The 26,778-nt window shown below is 46.9% G+C and overlaps 1 protein-coding gene across 4 annotated transcripts in view; it reads left to right on the forward strand.

The window, feature by feature from the left end:
- Positions 1 to 26,778, forward strand: part of LOC138583273 (zinc finger protein 398-like) — a 584,509-nt gene that overhangs the window by 373,279 nt on the left and 184,452 nt on the right. For all 4 annotated transcript variants that reach the window (XM_069655367.1, XM_069655368.1, XM_069655369.1 and 1 more), the window contains one exon: positions 7,047 to 7,157. In XM_069655367.1, coding sequence (XP_069511468.1) covers positions 7,047 to 7,157 — 111 coding nt within the window. The remainder of the gene's footprint in view (positions 1 to 7,046; positions 7,158 to 26,778) is intronic.

The raw sequence follows: 26,778 nt of genomic DNA on the forward strand, positions 1-26,778 counted from the left end.
CTAGTTATACCAAGGATACTTTTCTTTCAAATACAATTCTAGGGTAATTAAGAACTCGTATGACTATTTTAGAAATGCTCTAAAGCGTTTCAGGGAAAGCATAACCCATATATACACTTTTAGAAAGAAACAATGTATTTCAAGGTAACTAAGTAACCTATTATACTTTTAAGAATGGCATTCAGCAATTCATAGGTAAGTAGTAACTACAAGACTGTTTCAGAAATGCACTGAAGCAGATCAGGGAAAGCAAAACCCAATGGTACACTTTAAGAGGAACACACATTTACTCAAGGTAGGCAAGACCTATTGGTAAGCTTTTACAGTCATTCAGTTAAGAATAAAAAGCAGTACCAACACTATTACTTTCAAGAAGGTTGGAACACTATTCAAAGCAATTTAGATACTTTTTAAAGGAGAAACCAGCATCTTAAAGGTAAGTAATAACGTTATAACACTTTGTAACTTATTCTATTCCAGAGATACAGTAACTTATTCTATTCCAGAGATAAAGTTACAACACTAACTCATTTACAAGTAAGTACTTTCAACACTTGTTATATTTTCAAGACAGAAGCCTTATCTTTTAAAGTTCTTCCCTATTCTATAGCATGTGCTTTCTCTGAGGCAGAAGAGGGACCCTAGTGGTCTAGGAGCCAGCTGTAGGCAGGTCAGGCTAGGTTTCAGATGCAGCAAAGTCAGAGTTCCAGAGGATATCTTCTTTCCAACAGCAGCGCAGCAAGATATACTCCACAAAATCAGCTTATTTAGCCTCTCCATGCACACAGAACTTCAAAATGGCCACTGGGACACTTATGGATTTAGCCCTGTCCCTTCAGCCTCATTCTGACCATCAGGAAGTAAGAGAGCCTAGTCATTCCCAAACCCGCAGCCTTCAGACTCACAGCTGCAGACCCTCAGCACCAGTTCCAATCATGGGTGTGGGCATGTCACTATCAGTGCTGGACTGGCCCACCGGGAAACCAGGACTTTCCCCGGTAGGCCTTGGGGCATAGGGCCTGTTTTCTTGCTGGGAGACTTGGGGGAAGGATACACATATTTTGGACATGAATTCAATAACAATATCAGGCCAGCCTGGGTGGTTCCCTAATAACTGGTTGCTGCATGCAGTATTTCTTTTCTGCCAGGGGCTGACGGGCGTGTCGGCCCCGTGGCTCACATCTGCGCATTTTGTGAGCTCACATTGCACAGGTGCAGTGCAGCCGAGGCCGCCTGTTCCGACATTGTACTGCTGACTGCTCTGCTGCTGGCTGAGTGCTCGCCTCGATGGCGACTGAGGCTGAGTGCAAGTGCTGCCATTTCAGGTGTGTGCCGCGCCCACAGTGATTGGCAAATACCTCTTTCTCCTACTGTGTTTCTCCGTAGCGCACCTCCACTCTCTGTGCTCCTGTCTCTCCCTGTTTGCTTCTATCTTTTTCTTTTTCTAGCTAACTGGCCCATATGACCCCTCTCTCTTACTTTTTCCTTCTTTCTGTTTTTCCATCCACATGTTTTTGCCAATTCCCATCTCCCCCCCACTCACCTCCCACTCCCTTTCACTTCTCTGTCTCTGATGCCAAGACTTTTCCAGAAGTTGCAGATTTATCGGCTAATATTTTGTTTAAATAATAATATAAATATTTCTAAGTTCGTTGTAGCCTGTCATTTTTGTGTGAAACGATACTTGATGTCACAATTCGCTGGATATTTCAAATGTTGCCACAATGCACTGGGGCATAGCTTACTCCAAAATAACAGGAGGGGGAGGTGGTGATTGTGTGGTTCTGTGTTTTTCACAAGTTACACGTTGTGTTCACACCATATTTTGCCTTCAGGTATTTAATTCCCTGTGTTTGATTGCAGCATTGCACGGCTGTGCAGTGAGAGTGCAGCATTGCACGGCTGTGCAGTGTGCAGTGCTCCATGAGGTGAGGTACATGAAACTCCATTCAGGTGAACATGTGAACCTAATGGGATGTGTGACCTACTTAAAAAGTGCGACAATGCCTTGCCCAAAGTCGGGATCGACGATTTATTCCATTTAAAAAAAGAAAAATTAGACTGTTCATCATGGTAGCCCCACCATCCAAGTATATGGTATGGGTCATTATCACCCAGGACCTGTTCCATCTCAAATATCTGCTCAAGCCCTGGGCCACGTTTCCGAAAGAGATGTGAAGAGTAACGCCTTCCCGCTGCCCGCTGAGGGACAAAGACTTAAGAGGTACTGCATCATTCTGTGTCACTCAAGAGATGACTGGCGTATAAGACCTTCATAACAGAATTTCATTTAAGTCACATAGTAACGTGGGACTGCTTAAACCCCTCAATCTCCCCAGCGGGTGTGTGGGTTTGGACACAAACACCATGTTAGACTATCCAGGTGTATTATGATATGATATGGCATTTATAACGCGCCTATACACAAGTGTTTCAAAGCGCGAAGAGGCAAGGGAGGTGGAGCAGAGGGAAGACAGACAACGATCCTACTAGGCCGGATGTCATTCAGATCACGCAAGTGCATGGTAAGGTGAAGTGGGAAAGTGCGGGGCGGGACAGTGCGGTACATGGGTTAATAGAATAATAATCAATAAGTACAAGTACGGCCAGCAGGTAGCAAGTGCAAGGGTAAGTGCCTGCATCAGGTGTCAAGTGCTGGTAGTGGGACTGTAGAGATACAGAACAGTCCCCAAGTGCGGGGGTCGCCAGGAAGGCAATGCAGGTGTCCTTCTGGTGGGAGAGGGGACCTGGACCTGAGATCAGAAGGTGGCCAGATAACCAGTGCAGTATCAGTTTCAGTGTGATGGGTTGGTTTTGGCCACAAACATTATTGGCCTGATTCATGGAAAAGTGCCCAAGGATCCAGCAAAGCCTGTGTGCAGAGAATGAACCTGTGCAGTCCGTCACACATAAGAAAATCTGCATGCCACGCATACTCATGGAATTGTCCACGGAAAGTAACTCCATGTGCAAGTCGTGTCCGGAACGCCCATGACACGCTCAGAAGCTGAGCCATTCCAGCCTTGGTAACAGACCTTTGCGCACTCCTCCCACGTGTAGCAATGCACCCTGGAAAAAATGCCTGCGTACCGTTCGCCCCAACCAGGCCAGCACCCGGGGGGGTTCCCCCGTAACTATTGCCAGCATCTGCTACACATGCGTATCACGTATCGTAAAAATCATTTTCCTGTACACATGCGTGTGAACCCCCGTAAATGGTCCCTGCACCCAGCTATACTGCTTACAAGCACCCCCCAAGTGCGATCCGAACCCTGACTGCATGCATGCACCCCTAAATCTGATGCCCGATCTTACCTCCGGGTGGAGATTCCTATGCACAAGTGTCTGTATGCCTGCCTTCAGGTGGCGGATAGTTCAAGTGCATTACGTGGCCATTTCCTTGACAAGAGGTTGCGCGGACAGATCCATGAATATGCTCGGTTATGCACATTTGTGGACGTGCACTAGGTGTCCCTCGTAACGCCCACATTTTCCCTTATTCTTCCCCATTTTGAGTGTTCTGCCCCCAACTCCGGTCTATGCACAGGCCATGCCCACGCTCTTAAGAGGTTTCTTGCGGAAGGCACTCGACTGTTCGCAGAGACGTGCCGAGCCTGCGCGAAGTCCAGACGCAGTACAAAAAAGTCATGCGCAGATGATTCCATGAATCGACAAACTGAGTTGCGCATGGTTTGGTGCAAAATGTCCCAATTTACCACGCAAATAATTCCATGAATCAGTGCCTGTGTTAGGTTAGGCTGACAGTCGAGCTATTTTTAACTTTTGGCTATTAGGATGTGCAAAAGCTAAAGTACCACCTATAAGCTAAAGCGTTTGCAATGAGCTATACTGCAAAGGGGGATGGATTGTGGGGAGGAACACAAAGCTTTTGGGTGTTGGTTATTTACGCTCCCTGTCACTGTCCAGGCTAATGTTGATAGCCATTTCCACCCACTGTCTGCCACTCCCTATCCCTATGGTGCCTTTTGGGACACAGAGCTTGTACATGTTGTTGTTTATTTAAATACCCATTGACTGCCCATTGCCATGCTAATCCCTACGGCCATTTCCACTCACTTTCTGCCCCTCTCCACCCAAAGCAAGTGCTCGCTGGATGTTTTTTGGCAGGGCGTATCAAGCTTTACCATCACACGTTGTGTTTAAAGTGCCTGCCACTGTTATCTCAAAGCAGTCTTTTGAGAGTTAATGACTTCATTGGAACTGTAAAAGTGCTATTGTTGAAATAAAAATGTCAACCAGGCCTGCCTTCAGACACTCGATTTATAAGCACCTTGCCTGTCATTCACTGCAGTCCTGTTAAGAACAAGAATTGGCAAAGCCAACAGTTTAAGTCTGTGTATCAATATTAGACACTGCTGTTATATGCCCAGGTACTCATCATATTGTAGCTGCTACAATCCAGTTAATAGCACTACGGCAGTGCCTGGCAAAAGCCTTTCCCATGCCTAGACAAATGCCAAAACGGTTGGCATTGCCAACGCTCGTTAAGAATGCCTTTTATCTGTGTGCCCTTCCCAGCACGGGACTAGGGTGACATGGATTAGGGATGCATGTTGTCTGGGCACCTTTAATACTGGATGAATTAGTTTTTCTCATCTGAAAAATGTGGAACGCCCGAGGTCCCTCTATCATTGAAGAGTTTCTTTGAGAGTTCACATATTTAAAACATAAAACATTACTTTTCAATCCAAATATGTTAAAAACAGGCTTTAAATGCACTCATGATTAATATTATTCAACATTTTCTTGCGGGATACTCCCAATCCCCTCATACAAGGGTTGAGGCGCTGTGTTCGTTCGTTAAGCGAAATGTGGGGCCACTTTGATTTTATTTTTCCACGTCCACTTTTAGTTCCCAGTCCGGCCCTGGTCACTATATAAGCCAGGCAGCCCTTTCCAATGTGGTGGCTGATATGAGCAGTCAGCTCCTATTTGGAGAAGGGTGGTGAGGGTAGACATCTGGAAATTAGAGATATTGAATCGAATTTGGAGGAGACTGGAAACAGGAGTGTGCGGCTGAAGGTAGAAGGAGAGATGATTCCTGCAGAAGACAAGAACTTGGTGAGAGTTAAAAGAGAGAGAAAGGAGGGAAGAGGGAGGAAGTAAAACAGGGAGTGGAGTGGAAAGAGGTAGTAGGAACAGGGCGAAAGGAGGAAGGAAGTAAAATCAGGAGTGGAGGGTTAGACGGTAGTAAGAACAGGAGAAAAGATAGAAGAAGCAAAACCAGTAGTGGAGCGGAAGGCGGTAGTAGGAATAGGAAAGGAGGAGAGAAGAGTGCAGGGAAGGAGGAGGAAATAAAATCTAGAGTGCAGTAACACTAGAAGGCAGGGCAAGTAGAGGAAGTAAGATCCCAAGTGGAGTGGAAGGTGTAGAGACAGTAACAAAGGTAGTCGACGTGATAAGTGACAAGGAGAATGTGGTTGAGGAGTTTGGTAGACTAGAGGAGGAGGTGGATCAGCAGGAGGAGGGGGTAGGCAATATTGAGGAGACTGAGGGCAATACAGAAGAAGAGAGTGAAGACGATTGGCCAGGGGTTGACGAGGAAAGGAAGAGAAAAAAGAAAGCACTAAAGAAACGAGATTGGGCCTTTTTTAAGGTATTGAAGAGAGTAGCAAATAGCCAAAAGCAGGTTAGTCTGCTAGAGGTAGGAGGCCTAGCAGGTGGGAGTAGATGCAAGTGGGGTTCAGGGAGCCTAGTGACAGTTTAAAGAGGAGGTGGAGAGAACAAAGCCAAGTAGGCCTCTGTACTGGCTGACCCAGTGCCATCTGGTAGAGAGCCCAGAGGGTCCTGCAGAACATCAAGGACTGGCTTAGTCATGGGGTATGGGACAGCCCACAGCTATGCTCAAAGGAGCACGGAAAGGTTTGGAGTATCTTGTAGCCCATAGGGAGGAGTGTCGTAACTCCTCTGCGGCATCGGAACTGCGATGGCAGTTACTTGAAAGCCTGACCACTCACCCTGAGATTGGAAAGGGCGCCATAAGAGATATTTGTGGAAGAAGTCAATCCTATGTTTTGTGATTTCTTTCATGAAGACCCTGTTTATATTTAATTTGGCCCACCCATGTACACAGTCCCTAATAATAATGTTGAACATTGAGTATGTGGTTTTAGCATGCTTTGTGGTCCCAAAAGTCCAATCTGTGACATATGGAATACTGATCATTAATTGGGAACCCAGAACAGTGCACACTGGACCTAACCACAAGTTGACCTGGAGGAACTTGGAACCCACTGTACCTTACTTGGAAATCAGCAACCTACTACCCCAGATGTTGATCTTTCAAGATAATGTCACTTTCCATATTGCTCCCTCTTCCACCTTCCACCTTTCTCTCCATACATAATGCTCCTAAGACACACCTCGCAGCAGCTTGGCTGCTCTTATAGTGGCCATCAACGACTAAGAAATCGCATCTGTTCTATCATCCCACGAGGTGGCTTTCCCACACATACCCATGCTCACACGCGGACCCAAGTTGCTATGCAAAGGAAATCATACCATGGGCCTATTTAGCAGCAAGACATACATGTGTCCAACATACCTAGAATCTAACCAGCACACAGAAAGTGGGTACTAATGAATCTATACTCATCAACATGTCAGTATTTCCACCTCACCACTCCTATTCCCCCTAACCCCACATCCCAACCCCTCTCTTACAGAACGTAGCATCAAGAGGCAGTAAAACATATACATTATTGATATTTATTTTATGAAGGGGAACCCTTCGGACTAGCAACAAGTTGGTTAACATATCCCTCTCTCCTGGTTCACTGTTTTTACTATACCTAGGATTTATTTACTTATACCTTAATATTGTAATTTTCCATATATAACGGTCTCTGCCAACACTCAGTTTTCACTTATGTCTGCAAAAGAGTGCATTCTAATAATGGCTTTGTTGTAGAGTTTACAAGCAAGATATTTTGCAAGAATGTTTGCCATTTTGAAAATAGTTTGGTTGGGAAACCAATACAAGTATAAGAAATATACAACTATTTATACATGTATTTTCAAAACAGGGCCTGAAGTTACAACCACAGTTACATCAGTCGGTATTAATCAAGAGGGAGTGATCTATGCCATTAATATTCAGGACTGTCCAAAAAGAGAAAGCTTTAACAGTGCTGGAGGTGAGTATGCCACTTGTACTTCTTGAATCACAACACTCAATTGGGTGGGACTTTTACAAAAGTTGGTTCTATTTTCTTTTTTTAATGAACAGTAGCTTGGTTAAGTTGTGATCAGCTATTACTAATAACGCACGCTTTCTCTTGTCAGATATACATGAGGCTCAGTTAAGGTAAATGGAGTGCATTTCACATTGTACAGGCACTTTATATTGTCGATACACTGTGTAAAGTTTTGCAGTCGTCTTATTTGGGAACTTGTTGCTGTGGAGGGTGGTAGACGCACTGGGATTTAGAACAAGTTAGCTGTGGAAAAGATAAGTGTTGAATCTCTGCCAGTGATGAAGTAGGCAGTGACCTTTAGATGTGCACGTTACCTGCCGAAGTATCATTTTCGCGTTCTTATAAATGGTGCAAGGCATACTTACACACAGTATAGAAAGTAATAACACAAGTAGTGTCTTTTATTTGCTAGATTGGCCTAAAAACTCTTTACGACAAATTCTTCTTCTTAAGTAAGGCTTTTGTTTACACAGTCGTCATGCCCATATTTATGAAAGAAGGCTGAGACAGAACATAGGGATTAACTTCTCTGGAATGAAGCAACATATCTGTTGCTGCCTCTTCACTTTGAGCACTCATGACAATAAATCAGGCTTTATTTAACTGTGATTTAGATGTGCAAATTTCAAAAGTCAGAGGATGTAAAATGTCGTCTCATGATGGGGCCTTTTTGTGGTTTGTTCAACGTATTACCTTCCTAAGGACCTAGCCATATGAATATGTTGCTTACTCAGAGAGCTGGTGGTATGCTCTCAGGGCAGTTTCTCTAGCTAGCTGCCGCAATTATCCTGCTATGAGGTTGGGATGATTGATGTAGATACTACAGCAGTTCATAATATACAGAATAATGTACACTCAACTAAATAATGCAGGAGTTCTAAGCCACATATTGCTTGAGGTGTCCTTGAATTATGAAACAACTGGATTATTAATATAAACAGACAACCTGTATATTCCACTTGCTACTTAATGAGTTACACAGGTATGATGGTCCCACAGTGTTTATTTGTTAAGTGTGATGTAATATACAAACATACCAAACAAACACAATGGGAGGTGTGAGGAAGTATTCAGCCCACTTCTAGCGAATCCTCAACTTTACGCAATGCCTTGAACAAAAAACAACAAAGCGCTTTTCTATTGCTGTGAGGAACTTTAACCACTGGTAGAAGGGTCAGAACCCATTAGTCTCTAAATACGCTCACGAGACTCGTTGTACAAAAATATATCAAAACAATTTTATTAATGTCATAGATGATTAAAATTTAAAACAAGATATAAAAAAACAAAGTTCAATCTCACATAAGTACAAATATGTTAGTCATTAATGTTGCTAATTATTTGCACTGGTAAAAGAGCAGACAATAGTTGGTGTATCTGGGTCTTTTTATGCACCTATTTGTAAATATCCACCAGGTTAAAGTGTCTTGTGCTGTGCACATTTTGGGACCATAATCGCATCAAACACTGAAATCATTCTATTCTTCACTCAAACACTCTCATTCTCTCTCAAACTCATCCCAACATGTTTCTTTCTGATTATGTGTGGTTAAAGCTAAACAGAAATTCATCAGGGGTTGTGTGCAATATACCACTTAGGTACTACTAGAGACTGATCATAACAATACCACAATTCATTTATGTGCCTGCAACAAAGACTGAGCTACAAACAGTATGCTCTATTTCTCCAGCATGGGGTCTGGCATGGATTCACATGCTCATGAATATTCCCCGTCGTCAGGCTGGGAATCCTCGGTAAAGAAAAAATCAGTATCAGTTTCGTTTCTGATCTGTCTTTCGTAGTAGTAACCAATCACTGATCTCTGCGTCATACTGACCACAGCCAATGACTGCCCTCTACCTAAGCCCCGCCTCTGGCAGCCATCTTCAGATTTTTACTGCACGTTCAAGTGTTGGGATCCTCGTGCTATTGCTCTCGAGCGTTAGTGATATTTTTTCACGTTTTTTTCTCAAAAACTTCTATTTTTCAGTCAAAAGAGCCTCAAGCTCCACCGTTTCTTCATCCGATCAACGGGGACCCGTGTCGGATTCGTCTACGCCCCTCAAAGATGAAGATTATGTCGAGCCACGCTTTTGGAGGACTCCAGAAGTTTCTCAGGCCCATCTCGGACATGGCCCAGGAGAAGGGAAGCTCGACGCCCGGAAAGCTGTTCAGGGTCTGCCCTGGATGCCAGCTTCAGAATGTCTTTAAGGAGGACGAACACTCCTTTTGTCTTTACTGCCTACATGAGGACAAGACGCACGTGGAGAAGGACTGTGCGTTTTGCGGCAATATGTCGGAGCGGACCATGAAGGACCGCCATCAACGTCTCGCCAACTGGCTGGAAGGGAAGAGCCCGTCAGGCGAGAAGAAGAAGAAGAAGTCCGAGCGGTCTTCTAAGACCTTTGAGGACGCCCCGGCGACGGGGGTCCAACACAAGGCCAAGCACCGCGAGTCCGCTGGCACCGGGAGCGCCGAACGGTCGGGCTCTACGGGCGCCAGGCAGGGCGCATCCTCCCCGGCGCCATCAACCACGAGCCAATGCTCTGGTTCGGGTAAGAGGAAGGCCGAGCACCCGGCGAAGAGAGACCCCGGTCGAGCTCGAAGGCCCCATCGGAGGGAGAGCGAGGCAGTGACCCTCCCCCCAAGGAGAAGGAGGTGAGCGCACCTAAGGTGGTGAAAGCCTTAATCCATCCGGCCAAGGCCTCTATCGAGACAGTCGCGGCGGCCCTGGCTCAGCCTGTGGAGGCTACACCAGTGGTGGCGACCTCGGGGCTCAGAGTCTCCCTGCCACCGCGGAGGGAGTCATCTTTTATGCCCATCGACAGGACCCCCGTGAAACCTCCGACGGAGAAGAAAAAGGGGGGGCAGGAGGTCATCGTGGATTCGGCCTCAACCTCTGAGGAAGAGCTGATCGAAGTCTTAAGCCACGGCGTTGGCGTGGAAGAAGACCAGCCCGTCGGGAGGGATCCCGACGTAGGAGACGACGATATCGTCGAGGGGGCCCCTAACCGCCCGTCGGACTCCCCTCAACCAGTGCCGCAAGACAACTCGGCGGCCATTTTGTTGGCTATACAGTCCTTATGCTCGGAGATAAGGACGAGACTGCCGTTACCACCAGCGGAGGAAACGCTCCCGACGGGGGACCCGGAGCCAGGCTCTTCTGGGAGCCCTCCCCCTAAGAGAAGAAGGATTCATCCTCCACCTCCTTTTCGACCATCGCGCCCTGTTCAGCCCTCCTCCCCGTCCACGACTCGTGGGGATGATACGGGGACTGACACAGCCGCGACGGGTACGGACGACAAGGTTTACGACGAGGATCTGCCGTCGTCACCTCCCACCCGGGCTTCCCCGCCCGACGAGATTGGATCGTTTCACTCCATGATCGCCAGGGCATCCGAGCTTTTCCAGCTCTGTCCGGAAGAGAAGAAGAAGGAAGGTTTCCTTTATCAACGGCGCGAGGCCAAGAGGAAGACGGTCCTCTCTGTACCTCTACTGGACGATATTTGATATGAGGGCCTCGCCCTCCTCAAGAACCCATCCACGACGCCGGCTAGAAGGGATCGGTACGAGAAGAAGTACTGGGTCCTGGACACGGCCCCCTTGTGCCTTCGGCGGGCACAGCCGACCCTGGACTCGGTCGTCTCCGCGGCGGCCAGGAAGAAAGCGGGGGGGGGCGCGGCCTCTACGGCGACCTCCCCGCCGGACGGCGAGGGAAAGAAATTGGATACGATGGGACGCAGAGTCATCTCGTCTGCAGCGACGACGATTAAGGCGGCCAACGCCTTGACTATCGTAGCCCGCTACGACACGGCGTTGTGTTACAAACTGGCCCCCCTGCTGGACTTCCTACCGGACGACAAGAGGGCGGAAGCCCTAGAGATCTTGCAGGAAGGAGAGGTGGCGTCGGACCACGCCATTACGATTGCGACGGACATCGCTGACACTGGATTTCGCCAGTTGGGCAACGGCGTGTGCCTTAGGCGGCGTGGATGGCTCAAGGCTACTGACTTCCGTCAGGACGTGCAGACCAGAGTCTTGGACATGCCGTTCGACGGAAACAACCTGTTTGGGAAAACAGTGGACGATTCCCTTCAAGCCATCAAGGTAGACACGGAGACGGCCCGGGCTCTTGGGGTTCTCCAGCAACGGCGGCCGCCCTTTCGGAGCGGCGGAGGCAAACAGGGTGCCTCCAAAGGTTCCGGCGGCGGATTTTCCACCTACCGTCCAACGGCCCGTTCGTCGTCGCAGGAAGCTTACAGGGGACGAGGCAAGTCAGGCGGACCCCGCCGTCGTCGCCAAGGAGGACAAGGCGGCAAAGCCTCGTCGAAGCAGGACTGAACCGGCCGTGGGGTCGGACCCCCACCGAAGCACCCCGGTGGGAGGCCGGCTGGCGAGCTTCGTCAGCGTGTGGGAGTCCATCTCCACCGACCGTTGGGTGCTGGACGCCCTAGCCCAGGGTCACGCGCTCGAGTTTCTAATGAGGTGCCCGCGCGTCCCCCCTGTGGCCAGGAAAGAACATCACGTCCCTCAACTTCTCTTGGAGGTAAAGGCGATGCTCAAGAAGGGCGCCATTGAGCTCGTCCCAAAGAGGCTTCGGGGCTCCGGAGTTTACTCAAGATACTTCCTCGTGAAGAAGAAGACGGGAGGATAGCGTCCCATCCTGGACCTACGACGACTGAACAAATTCATCAAGGCACAGAAGTTCCGGATGGTCACCCTCCAACACGTCCTGGGTCAGCTGGAGGAGGGCGATTTCCTGTCGTCGTTGTATTTGGAGGATGCCTACTTCCATATTCCCATCCTAAAGGGACACCGAAAGTTTCTAAGGTTCGTGGTCCAAGGGCGTCACTATCAGTTCAGAGCCCTTCCCTTCGGACTGAGGTCGGCACCCGGGGTGTTCACCAAGTGCCTCGCACCGGTGGTGGCGCAGCTGCGCCGAGAGGGGATCCACGTCTACCCCTACCTGGACGACTGGCTCATCCGAGCGAAGACGAAGGAGCTCACCGTGGAGCACACGGCAAGGACCGTCCAACTTCTCACGGACCTGGGATTCTCCATAAACTACGCCAAGTCCCACCTGGTACCCGCGCAAGACACACTGTTTCTGGGAGCAAAGCTCGACACAGTGTCGCTTCTGGCCCCTCCGTCGGAGGAAAGGACGAGGGCCATCTTGGGCAAGGTGCAGCGGATGCTGGTTGCGGACGTGGCCAGAGTGAGGTCCATCAAGTCCCTCCTCGGAATGATGTCTTCTTGCATTTACCTCATCCGCCTGTGCAGGCTCCGGATGCGCCCGTTGCAGGAGTTCCTGGACGCACGCTGGATCCAGACGACGGGCAGCTTCGAGGAGAGGATCACACTCGACGAGAGTTTCCGACGGGCGATCCGGTGGTGGGGCAGCCGCGCGCATCTGACGGCGGGCATGGACTTCCAGACCCCCGGCCACCAGGAGACAGTGACCACGGATGCCTCCCTGGAAGGGTGGGGAGCGCACACCGAAAATCTGCACGCGAGAGGCCTTTGGCTCCCGACGGAGAAGTCCCTCCATATCAACGTCCTGGAGCTCCGTGCAGTGTTTTGGGCCCTCAGGTCCTTTCTTCCGTCCCTCAAGGGCAAGGTGGTGAGGATCTTCACCGACAACACCACCACCATGTTCTACATCAGGAAACAGGGCGGAACCAGGTCCCCAGCCCTGTCCAGGGAGGCGCAGGATCTGTGGCATTGGGCCGTCGCCCAAGGGATGTTTCTGGTGCCGTTTCATCTGGCAGGGATAAAAAACACCATCGCCGACTCACTCAGCAGGGAGCTGCGCTCGTGCCACGAGTGGGAACTACGACAGGATCTAGTGGACCGCCTCTTCCGACGGTGGGGCACACCCCAGATCGATCTGTTCGCGGCAGCGACGAACTCCAAGTGCCGGAGGTTTGCCAGCAGGTTTCCCCAGCCGAGGAGCATGGGCGATGCTTTCTCGTTCCCCTGGGAGGGCCTGTTTCTATACGCGTTCCCTCCATTGCCATTGCTGATCCGGCTCATCAACCAGCTCAAGAGGTCACGGTGCAGGATGATCCTCGTCGCACCTGCGTGGCCTAGGCAGATATGGTTTGCGGACCTTCTGGACTTGAAAGCGTCCCCGTTAATCAAGCTGCCAGTGGACGCAGATCTTCTCTCCAGGGAAGGAGGCGCCATCCTCCATCACGACCCGAAGTCGCTGAACTTGCAGGCCTGGCTCCTGAAGCGTTAGAGTTTGGAGGATACGACATACCGGCCGACTGCAGAGAGGTTCTTGCAAAGGCCAGGGCATCCTCAACTCTTAAATGCTACGGACACAAATGGAAGAGGTTCTCTGTCTGGTGCCACGCACAGAAGATTAACCCTCTACGGATTACAGCTCCCCAAGTACTGCCGTACCTACTGACGCTGGCCAAAGCTGGACTGGCGCACGCGTCCATCAAGATTCATCTTGCTGCGATCTCCCGATACACCAGAACCACGGGGCGGACGTTTTTGTGGTCTCATCGTCTGGTGAAAGAGTTCATGAAGGGACTGTTCAGATCGTTCCCGCCGGTGAAGGCTCCGGCCCCGGCGTGGGAGCTCAACGTGGTGCTGACCAAGCTCATGGGACCTCCGTTCGAGCCTCTGCACTCGGCTCCGTTGAAGTTCTTGTCGTGGAAAACAGCGTTTCTTGTGGCCATCACCTCCGCACGACGGGTGGGAGAGATCCAGGCCCTTTCCTGCAAGGCCCCGTACTTGACTTTTCACGACACGAGGGTAGTGCTCAGGACGCACCCCTCCTTCATGCCCAAGGTGCCGTCGGACTTCCACCTCAACGAACCCTTGGTGTTGCCTGTTTTCTTCCCGTCGCCTTCGTCGCCGGCTGAAAGGACTTTGCACTCGCTGGACGTGGCTAGAGCGCTGAAGTTCTACGTGGACCGCACGAAGTGTTTTCGGAAGACGTCACAACTCTTTGTGAACTTTGGACCTGTCAATCAGGGGAAGGCTCTCTCGAAGGCTTCCATTTCCAGATGGCTCTCCGGCTGTATCATGTACTGTTATCGGTTGGCAAACCGACCGCTGCCTGGCCATCCGAGAGCCCATTCCACCAGAGCGATCGCAGCTACCACGGCGTTCCTATCTGGTGTGTCCTTGCTGGACATCGGCAGGGCTGCTACGTGGAGGTCGACGCACACCTTCACGAAATTCTACTGCGTCGATAGGGATTCCAGGGAGGAGTCCAGGGTCGGCCAAGCAGTGCTGCGCAACCTGTTCGCCGAAGGTGAGCCTGGTGAGGAGGTAAGAATTGCTTAATGTTGAGTTTGATGTAATGCTTAATGCTGAGCCTTTGCCACCTCCCGTGGTTGTGCATGTGTGTACTGCTATGTATTCTTTATTCATGAGCATGTGAATCCATGCCAGACCCCATGCTGGAGAAGGAACAAGATACTTACCTGTAACTGTTGTTCTCCAGCATGGGTCTGGCATGGATTCACATGCGAATCCTCCCGCCTACCCCTCTGCGGCTCTTCACTTGGTCATACTGCCGCTTCACGTGCTACCAAATCTGAAGATGCCTGCCAGAGGCTGGGCTTAGGTAGAGGGCAGTCATTGGCTGTGGTCAGTATGACGCAGAGATCAGTGATTGGTTACTACTACGAAAGACAGATCAGAAACGAAACTGATACTGATTTTTTCTTTACCGAGGATTCCCAGCCTGACGACGGGGAATATTCATGAGCATGTGAATCCATGCCAGACCCATGCTGGAGAACAACAGTTACAGGTAAGTAACTTGTTCCATATTGTACATCGCTAAATTTTGACATCATTTGTGCTCCAAATGGTGAGTTCCTAGAGGGAGTCATCATATTTTAAAATCAACCAGCAAGAAGGTTTGTCATCTGCAAAGAGAATGATTAGGGTGTCAGTATAGGGACCTATAATCTTAGACTTATTTTTTTTTTTTCAAACCATTGTTTTTAGTTTGATCAAACAAACCTTTGCAACATTTATAATTACATTTCTCATTCATCAATTAACAATTGTTCTTACAAAACCACATAAAAAGAAATCATCATTCTTCAAATCACAATTCCAATGCTAAAGTCATCAAAACAACATGATTTACAATTGTTAAATAAGATACATCTCATAATGAAGAAGGAAAAGAGAGAAAGAAAAAGAAGAAACAAAAACCTAATCACTGTTTTCCTAGGTTTAGAACCAAAATCTTTCTGCGGGATCATGTTTGAAGGCAAAAAACACACAACATTTACAAATTGGTACTTGGGAAGCAATAACACCTGCAGGTTGTGCCAATTCTCTACAAATGGGGCACATGAGGATCCTAATGGAGTATAATGGCACCTTTTTTTAAATTATTATATTAAACCTGCTACTCACAAAGAAGAATCAGCCTATAACCCTGTTTGAGAGCTTGCTTTCCAATTCCAAATTTATAATTGAAAGAAGCCTTGTGAGCAACAAAATAGTTTTTATACAATTGCCCCACATACAAGATAACCAAAACCATTCCCTTTTAGACACAGTGCAACCAATTCTCTCAATTCCAATCGATTGTAGGCGTACTTTTTCAAAATGTGCACAATAAACAACTAAGTGTTTTGTGGACTCTATCTGGCTACTATCGTCGCAGAATCTACAACCATAGCCAATATTTGTCGACTTATTCGACAGCCAACCCTTAGTTCTTTCCAACGTTAGCATTTGGTTTAATTTAAACCTTAAATAGATATCCCTTGCTTTGTGGCATGGACATTATACTAGATAGAGCTTATGAGGTAGCCTCCCAGTACTGAACTTTGCAGCTTCTTTATAGGATTTAGAGGCCTCAATAACATTCAGAGTGTTACACCAATCACGCTAAAACAGAAAATGTTTTACATGTGCCAATCGAAATTCCCGATCCAAGGGAGTGAGAGAAATTTCCGCTAGTACTGACACCATTTTAGCATAGTATTTAGCAATAGACGGTGGATTAGAGGCAATCAACATTTGGCCTAAATCCTCATATAATTAGTTTTTTGGAGGAAATAGCATTTTAGCTAAATTTAACAATAAGCGCCAATTGTAGCGTGCTGACAGGAAGGTAAGGCCCAGCTCCTGTCTCACTACAGCATTGGGAATATACTTGGCTAGGCGCAAAACACCCTTCCATAAACCCCCTTGGAGTTGGTCGAGAAATTGGCCAATGTCTACAAGGCACGTGTCCAGAGCATACAATAGAATTGACTCCACTTTGAGAGTATAGAATTTGATTAACGGAATTAAGGAGAATTTACATTATTTGGTGTAAACCATGCGCATTTGTGTGGCGATGAATTTTGTTTTTTTATTTAGTTCCTCCTTCCACGTCATGAGGGAATTAGTGTCAGAAATTGAATACCCAAGATACCGAATAGTGGAAGCTCTTGCAATGGGGATGTTGTCGATGGTCCATTTCCAAGTGCAGGATGCCTTTTTAGGTTCCTGAATATAAAAATGTGTGATTTTTCCACGTTACAGTGGAAGTTATGCGCATTGCATTAGGAGACAAACAGTGACAATTTAGCTTGTAGGCCGAACGGGGTGCAATCAAAGATCACAATATCGTCCGCGAAGGCGAGCCAATGGATTTTCAAATGGGCAAGCCTTGCGGGATAGCTGATGTGCTTAGCTCAAATTTCGTTGATGCCACATAAATATAAGTTAAATAAGGTAGCCGCCAAGTTACAGCCTCACTCCAACCCCAATAGGGATGGCATTAGTGGTTGCGTCCGTGTGATTTACCTTGACGAAATAAGCAGTATTTTCATGTAATTTTCCAATTAGGCATATGATGTGGGGAGGGATTCCCATGTGAGCCAGTTTTTCCCAAAGTAGTCCCCGTACCACACAATCAAAAGCGGATGTGAGGTCTATGGATTTCCTGTATAGGGGACCCGAATCGGGAACCTTTGTTTTTGCAAGGAGATGCGCCATTATTGATTATTGTTGCATTTAATGCTGTCCTCATCTGAGCCCGAAACCCGATTTGAAAGCGTGAAAGGATGTCATGCTGGTTCATAAAGGCATGCAAATCTCGAAGAAGAAGAATTGGAAAGACTTTAGCCGCTCCGTCAATAAGAGCAAACGGGCGAAAATTAGATGGGTCAAATCTAGGACCCTTTTTATACAGAGGGACAATTATCGAGCATAACCAGGAGGGCGGGATATTTTGAAGTTCTTAGGATGTTATCAAATTGGCTCTTTAATATCCTAGCCCAAAGCATTGGGTTTTGCTTTATTACACATAGTGGAATGCCGTCAGGACCAGCAGCTTTAGAATAATTTAAAGCATGAATTGCGCATTCAATGTCGACAATGGACCATTGTGGTAAGTGTGGCTTTGGAATGCTCAGGGTTTTTGTATTGATATTATCAAATGTAATGGGCAGGCAAAATTTAAGCTTAAAGAACTCCTTCCAGGTGTCGGCAGATATCATCGAGGTCTGATCAGTGCAAAGAGTGTTGGTATCCGCCCTAAGCATCGCCCACGTGGACCGTCTATCATTGCGACATAAAGTAGCAAACATCTTCTGATTGTTCAGATGATGTAGATAGCGTTTGTGATTCATGCACTTGTTGCAAGAGGCATTGCAAATGGCCTTTTTTTCCTTAAGAAACTCCTCCGTAGGGAGGAAGAAGGCCTCCCTATGTTTGCGTAAGGCAGCATTTTTAAGGCATTTGGCATCATGAATTATATTGCTACCAGACCCATGAATTCGATGCACAGAATCCCTATCCACAGTGCGCAGTTTCCCATCACACTTTCAATAACACATGAGTACCAATTGGCTTCAATTTGGACAGATGAATAGGGATTTAAATTGCCATCGTAATTTAAAAGCGGGGCATCAATCATTAGATTAATCTTATCGCATAGTTTACTGCTCCAATGAATGGAGATACCCGGGCGATCGCCTTTCAGGAAGACCTGGTTGGGCTTGTTGATTAAACCCCCAACAGAAGCATCTAGAATCAGTTGGATTATAAGGTGGTCGCCCAGGCCTGGCTCAAGTATCGAGATTTTGCTACACTTGTCCTGTACATTTGCAGAAGTAGCATAATGATCGATACACAAGGAATTTAAGCCCCTCCTCCGTGTATGGGAAGAATCTGTGGCATCAAAGGAAAGAAAAAAAAATCCCATAATGACAGATACTCTTGCCATAATTGGCCTCTGCGTAACACTGGAGGAGAACTCGCTGCAGCTAAACATAAAATATTTCAATTTGAGCAAAAACATTAAAGTCACCATCCAACACTATTCAACATGTTGGATGCAGAAACATAACTTCATCAAATAGGTCATCAAGCTCCTGAAACACATTTGCTATTTTCAGAAGTGCCGGGTTGTGATAAAGGGAGATGAAAAGGTAAGGGTCACAAGATCCTTCATTTAACAAGACTAACAGAGCCAAAGTTGCAGTGTGTTTGTAGACGGCCGGTATGTTAATTTTTAGATTGGTATGTACACATATGACTAGTCCGCCATAAGGCCACCCTTTCGCCCCACGCTTGGCCATAATTTGATGTACAATGAATCCCGGCAGCAGAAGCTGCTGTACACGCATGGTTTCTTGACATAATAAGATGTCACATTCTAGTGTTAAGGACATATTTTTAAACCACGTGAACAAGTTTGTGAACACTCAAGAATTCCAGGACAAGATTTTCAAGGAGTTCGCCTTCCTACTTGGGGATGTTGTCCATGGCGGGATTTAGAGTGATGGCCAATGAGGACAACCAAGACCAATCTTTGCTAATATTGGACAGACCAACAAGCTGAGCAATTACTGCAGATTTCATCTCTCCCTGGGCATCCGAACAGTTCCTCTTTGGTGATGACAGATTAATGACAGGAAGAGGAATTTCGTTGAAACAAATTGCATCATCGATGGAGTCAAACAGATGGGGAGATAAGCCAATCAGCTGTAATTCACGTTTGTACTGCCACACCAAATCAGTGATTATAGCCGATTGAACTTTGCACACCATACGATAATTGTGAATTGCAGGAAGGGTAACCCATTCTATATCAGTGGTATTCAAAGTTCTCAGAGCAGGGATTTTGCTGAATGATTGTAGAAGGGCAGACCGGTTAAGTCGTTTAGCAGCATTAATATCTGGATTGGTCTCCCAACCTATAATGGTCGTAGAGTTTCCTGAGGACTTATCTATTTCTTCCACGCCATCGGTTAGAGAACTTGAAGGGCAGGATGGTTGAAGCCTGGGCTCCTTTGGGGCACCAAGAATTTGCAATCTTTCTTCCGTTGGAAGATTATGGGTGGGTGCAAGAGGTATAGCAGGGTTCTGCACATTCGCTTTCTTGACCCCTAATAGGGGAACAGTCTTGGCTGACATGAGAGGCTGAGTAGATTCCCCAACTTGAGGTACCTCAGTAATGCCCTTCCCCTCTTGTGCAACTTTGTTATCTATTGGTTTATAGAATGCTGATAAGTGAGTTTGCAAGGTCCGTGGTACTTGACCAGCTTGGTTCTGTTGCACAGTGGATGTAGGATCGGCAGAGTTTTTACCTACAGCATAATTTCCCGGTCAAGCAGCTGGCTTTGTCGCTTTATTATTCTGCGTAGAAGGACCAATGCCTCCCATAAAAGCCTGTTGCTCATCATGGGTAAGATGTTACAAAGCGTTTTTACTCTCTGCCGAAGGTTCTTCAAGATTGATACCCTGTTCACCAGCCGATCCAGACTGTACAATGGAATCAATGTTGTCTGAAGAGTAACTTGAGGGATTCTTTTTTAATTGTTTTGTTTGTTTTTTTTATTTTTATTTTGCTGTGCGACTCCACCAGGCATTGGCAGTTCCGCTTGCCTATCAGCTTTTCTTTTTAGGGCACGGAAGAAGAGCCGTTTCTCCTTCCGGGATGCAAAAAACTGACCTGCGCCAGCCCAATTCGCCTCACACTTGCCATTGACCCCCTCAGGAAGGGCAATGTCATTTTGAGCATTCATATCAAATACCTTTGTTAGAGCTGAGGGACAATCTGGATGGGAGATTTCACACACATCCATTTCCTCAGACCGAAGAGGATACTCCCCGTTCTGCTCATCGGGTTTTGCTTGTAAGAAAAATAATAATTGCTCTATTTTTTCGGTGTCTAGCGACACCTTCTGCCACAATTGGGCATGAGTGAAGATTTGCAAAGAAGGCATGTCCTGTGGGGCAGCTATGGTTTGAGCAAAGGATTGTGCAAATGAGTAAGTCGTTGGGAAGAGCCTCTTGGCGAGAAGCTACCTGTACCATCTCTTGTAAGGGGTCTGTTTTAGTACTAACAGAGAGCAGACGAGGGGTTGCCCGCTGCAAGAGGGACTGACACCCACCTTCTCGTCTAAGGGTATCCGCAAAAATGTATCCTTCCAGTTTGTTAATTTTGAGAAGAATCTGAGTAAGCGAGGATTTGCTGTCCCTTATTTCATAATGCGTGTAATCGTGCCCCCTGTCTAGTAAATTGAGTATCCTTGATAAAAAACAGGGTATGAGGCTTCCAGGAACTGCATATCCTCAGAGGGATCAAGTAAATCAAATCCCAGAGGGGGCACAGGGGCCTTTTTGGTGGTGTAGAAGGCGAAACTTATCACTGGAGCTGAGGGATATTCTTCATTGGTGGGTAGTATGGGAGGACGAGGACTGGATGATGGAAAGTATGACATTTGGTTTTTGCATGCAACAGATGGAGGAGAAATATTAGGGTCGCTAGACAAACCCCCTTCCTTGCAATGCAAGTGGACACCTGCCCTCCTGCCACTAGGCAAGGTGACCGGAGTCGAGGGTCCAACAGAAAGATGTACACGTTTTTCAAGGGCTGCAAGTACCACAGTAGCAAGGATAGAGTTGCCAGATGGCGTAGAGCTGATTGCATCGCTGCTTCCCTCCTCCACTATATATGGTTCATCCATACGCATGCTGAGAAAGCTTTTGCGTGTGGATGATAAAAGACCACTAGGGTCAGCAGGCAAAAGAACACTGGGAAGAGGCGGGGCAGTCAGAGCTGCTTCTGATTGAGCTCGAGCATAAGCAAACGCCACTTTGTGGCAAATTAGGTCATGAGCGACGACAGTAGTTGCTCTCTTAGGCAGGCATGAGGCTCCGCCTACAGATGCCATGGCAGAGCTTCCAGAGGTCGCAGACGGGCACGCTTTGACCTTAGGGCAAATTGCCTGAAATAACACCTTTGGGCGCAGGCAAACAAAGAAAGCGGCACCTGCGCAGACTAGAGACCATTTGGAAGAAAACTTGCTACAACAAAGGGACTAGGGCAATCCTGCACGTACACAACATGCTGCCGGCACTATAATCCTTGATGGAAATAATAGTTACAGCAATGGATAACATGGACCTACCACCCCACACTGCCACCCTCCCACCCTAACAGCCCAACAGCCACTTACGATCCACTTGCAGATGCGCGCACAGGTTCGTGTTCAGGTGCGCGGCCCCGGTGGATTATGGAGGCGGCCTTGCTGTAAGGGAGTGGGCGGAGACTAAGTATGGGCGTGGCCGGTAATGAAGCGTAATGATGACACTGTGGAGAAAGGGAAAATATGTTAGCATTCCTTGGCAAACAGCATGTAACGAGTCCCGCAGTACAGTTCAAATGGTAAAGTTCCAACAAAGAGGTCTCAGTTTATCCACAAGCTTTGTTAACAGCCAAGTCACCTTAGTAGCAGTGTTGCGAGCGGCAGCGGGAGAGCAGTCCTTCTCCTTGCCGACTCATCGGGTTAGACACGCGTGGGAGCCAGAAAGTCCAAAGCGAGGGAGCAGCCCAACATCAGCCTAACAACAATTTACGATCCACTTGCAGGTGCGCGCCTTAGACTTAATCAATAAGTTAAACAAGGTTAGACAAAAATTATAATCTGTGTAATAGTCGCTAGTCAATTAGTGAGTATTACGCCAATCTAGGCAACAACAACTGTAGACAAAAACATTGATCGTGGGGGTCCAGGAGGGGGGCCAGAAAAAGCCATTGTTAACCCGGTTAATTTGAGTTAAGTGGACAGATTGATTTCATTGGCCACAAGGACTCCAATTTGTTAGAGGGGCGGGGACAGCTCAATGGGGCTATATTATTCACCGCTGATATACGAGTGTGTCAACACGTTAGTAGAATCCAAGGTGCTTCAGTAGTCTTCAAATGGTGTATCCAATTGAGCACAGTCAAACCCAAATGGGAGTAATACACAACACCGGATGTTCTGAAAAAATTTAAAATAGTCGCGTTTGAGTCGGAATCCGTATAATTAAAATTAGTGCAGTAATACGGTCCTCATGTGGGCAATGTATCTTACCAATATCCGAGAATACAAGTTCTTAAATCTGTAGCTGAACTCTGTATGTGATAGAGTACCGAGCCGCTACAGCAGAGATTCACAGTGTGCCGGGTCAATGACGTCGTAGCTAACGGTTATATCAGCGAGGAAGGGAACAGTCTTAGAGGGCTTATACAGCGTGATTGATACGTCCTGTTATAAACACAAGGGGAGACGAGAAGGTAGAGTGAGACCTGAGGGAAAATTACAGGTCTGTAAAGGAGCAATGCCGGTTGAGCCTGAGTTGCTTACCTGTATTATCTCTGTGGTTAAAGTAATTGCTTAGTAGTGAAGAATGCGTAATGCGGTCATTCTGTCTGGGTTATGGTCAGAGAGATGGCCTTCTCCTTCGATATAGCGTGCGCTATATTGGAACACGCTGAGTAAGTACTAAACATAAACCAGAGGTGTAAGTGAGAAAGGTTGCAGTTACCCTCGTAGGATGGTAGCAAAAAGTCTCTAACAAAGTTTCTTACCGTTCCGTGATTTGTGTTAGTCGGATTCCGCTCATGTTGATCCCGTACTAGCTCCGTAAACAAGATCATGTGATCCGCTAAGGACGTATAAATACGTAGTCTTGCGTCACGCAGAGTTGCTGATTGGATCGTAATGAAAAGCTGCTTGTCATGGTGAAGCGCACGTAGCTGCTGAAAAAAATGCAGCCACTCCATGTAGTTGATAACAACGATGTTTCGGAACAAACCAATTTCTCAGATTGCCATTGTGCTGTAAATTCTAGTGCTGTGGAATGGAAATATAATCCACGATAGGTATATCATTTGGTGTTCTTTTTTTAGGAGCAATATCTTGTCCTTGTTGGCATCCATACTCGGTACGAGTTTGTAAATTACTGTCCATCTGAACTCATCTGGTGGATGTTGGTTTTCAACCCAGCGGTCAACCATCAGTACGTTAGTAGTGGGGTTTTTGAGACAGCTCTTGTGTTCTCCAATGCGTACTTTGATTTTTTGGTCTGTCTTTCCAATATACACTCTGTTACAAGGGCACCATATTGCGTATATCACCAATGCTGAGTTACAGTTTGTGTGTAATTTCTGTTTCCATGGGGATCTCAGTTCTATGTCAACATCTGTACGTTTTGTAGTGTATTTGCAGTAAGTACATTGTCCACAGCGGTGGCGGTCCACCAATCGGTGGAAGTCTCCACTGCTGAGTGAGTGTCATTTGCCTGTTTTTTTTTTTTGCTAAATGTCATTCCTGGTTAGTTGTTCTTTCAGGTTTTGACTTCTTTTGAAAGCTACCACAGTTCTGGATAACAGTAACTGGCGTTTTTCCAAAATGGGCCAGTTTTTAAAGATGATTTTCTTAATCCTTTTGGACATATTACTGAAGGTATTCACAAATACAAGTTTTTGTTCTGTATTTGCTGTTCTAGAGTGTTCTTTGTACTCTAATAGTGAATGAGAATTGTTATTTTTAGTTCTCTTCAGAGCTTTATCAATGGTTTCTTGGGGATAACCTCTTTGGAGGAGTCTCTTTCCCATTTTGTGAGCTTCTGAATAGAAATCTGGTTTTCTGGTACTGTTGCGTTTAAGTCTGAGAAATTGTCCCAGTGGGAGATTATCCCTTACATGTTTAGGGTGGAAGCTTGTGTAGTGTAACATAGAGTTCCTATCTGTAGGTTTGTTGTATGGTTTAACAAAGATATTTTTGGAGTCTGCATCTATTGAGATTGTAATGTCTAGGAAGTTGAGATTCTCTGTGCTCGAATTCGATGTGAACTTGATAAACCTGTCTTGCATGTTAATCCATAAAAGGAATTCTTCTTTTTTTTTTCTTTTTTTTTATTTCAAACCGTTGTTTTATTAGTTCGATCACCAAACTTTTACAACTTTTATAAAAATATATTTTCTTCTTGTTATACAGTTAAAACATTTTGTTTATATCAATTAAACAGTTTCCATATAAATAATTTCCTTTCCTGTGTACAGTTGCCTTTGCCTTCTAGGAACAATTTATATACATATAAGTAACAATCAAGGTAATTCATTTACTATCCATCATGTGGACGCAGTTTTAGCATCTTCTTATTTACATAATGTTAAGAAAGTCCAAGTGGTAAAAAAACACTAGTACTCAGGCTTCATTGCAACACTTAAGGATAAATTCGCAAATACCATGCAGGTTCCTGATAGTATAATGTGATTCTAGCTTCTAAATAAGCTTGTGTATGAGGAAAGCCGAAACGCTAACAACTGTCATGCAAGATTATAGCAAGAGATCAATAGGCTTTACAAAAACAGAAGGCATAGAAATGCGGTGTTCCTAACATCGGCAGCTAGCCTGCCCCTTGTTCATTTGAAACCTCTTCTCAAGTTCATTATTTATGGTCATTAAGAGTCTACACAGGGCTAATATAAAGCTCGTTCGCGTGCCCCACATACAGGCTAACCAAAGCCATTCCCTGGTTGCCTCAGTTAATACACAATCAGTTGCAATTGTTAATGCACGTGTTGACTCAAAATATGGACAAAGGAATTCTTCTAGTTTGATAGTAGATCCTTGCCATATGACGAAAATGTCTTCGATGTATCGTCTCCAACACCGTCTGCTATTCAAGAACGGGTTTGCGTTATGCATGATTTTGCTTTTTTCAAAAGCTTCCATGTATAGATTGGCGACGCTTGGTGCCAGGGTGGCACCCATGGCTGTCCCGTGGATTTATGTTGAAAAGATTTGCCATTAAAGTGGAAGTAGTTTTCAACCAGACTTATCTCTGCACACCACATGAGTAAGGAAATGGGTGTGTTTCCGACTTTATGATCGAGCAACAGTTTATCTTCCATTGTGTCCAGGGAGGCTCTTTGCGGCATACTAGTGTAGAGGGCTACTACATCGAGTCCCAACAAGATTTCTGTTGTGGGATTAAAAGGGGCTCCTTGCAGTTCTTTTATGATCTGTGTAGTGTCCTGTACATAGGAAACCATTTTCCTAACCAAAGGTTGAAGGAAAGCATCTGCAAATTTGGACAGCGGTTCAAGTACCAAGTTGATTCCAGAGACAATTGGGCAGCCCGGATGCTCCGCCATAGATTTATGTATTTTTGGGAGCATGTAAAACTGTGGTATCCGAGGTTTGTCTTTAGTTAGAAACTCTGCTTCTTTCTTGGTGATCCATCCTCTCTGTTTGGTTTTTTAAATACTCCTACGCCCCGTCCCCTTTCCTCCATGCTTGTGGGACATCTCTCCGTCCTGTGGGACGGGACCGGAGCACTTTGTAAAAAGCATCCGCATTTTTTTCAAAAATGCGTCCCGCCTCTCTTTCCTGCGCGGGGCCCGGCTCGCGGCCGTAACCCCGCCCACCTTGGCTCCGCCCCGCGCATCGCCCATCAGTCCTTTTCTCTGCTCGATCGGGGCCGGACGCACTTGCATTCTCGGAAGATTTTCTTCCCTTTTTTCCTCTCGGCTCTCGCTAGCGTTTGTTTACTAGTCCGTGTCTTTCAAATTAGACTGTCCAGATTGTTAATCTTGTCACCGTCGCTTTGCGAGGGCGGATCCCCATCCTCTTTGTTTAGAATGTTTGGGTCCGGAACACCGTTGGGACTCCTGTTTTTACTGTGACCCCCTTTTGGTCCGGGCACTTCAACGCCGGTTGGAGGGGTGGGAGGAGGTGTTCCGACAAACTCCTCCTTTGCATTTTCAGGCGTTCATCGGCGAGAAGAAAAAACGCCTGGTAAGTTCTTTACTTTTCAGAGCACCCCGGCCGGGGGATACCTTCCCGGGTTCCTCTTGGTCCGGGAGGGGCGTTGATCGCTCTGTTACCGGGGTTCGCCCTGAGGTGCCTGTTGGGCCTAATAATTCTACCAGAGTTTTCTGAGGGTCTCCGTAAGGGGCCTGTGAACACCGGAGTACGCTCCGAGGCCCCTCCTGTGGGGGCTGTTTGTAGACCCAGTTCTACTGAGTCGTGGAGTACCGGAGTTCGCTCTGAGGCCTCTCTGTCAGCTTCCCTCAAAAACAAAGCCGGGGTGCGCCCAGAGGCTTTGGCTGGGCTTGTAGTTACCGAAGGATGTTCGAGGCCCGCGCAGATAAAGCTGTTACCAGCCCTGGGTCCAAGGTCCCTCGTACAGAGGCTAAAGCTACCAACAGTTCTGAGAGGCCGGACAAGGCTTTGTCGGTGAAAGCGGTGGCTCACCGTTCCCGCTCTTGTGGTGACACCAGATCTGTTGAAGGGG

The sequence above is a fragment of the Ambystoma mexicanum genome, chromosome 3q (assembly GCF_040938575.1).
Source record: "Ambystoma mexicanum isolate Mex_15411 chromosome 3q, UKY_AmexF1_1, whole genome shotgun sequence".
In the NCBI taxonomy this organism is placed as follows: Eukaryota; Metazoa; Chordata; class Amphibia; order Caudata; family Ambystomatidae; genus Ambystoma; species Ambystoma mexicanum.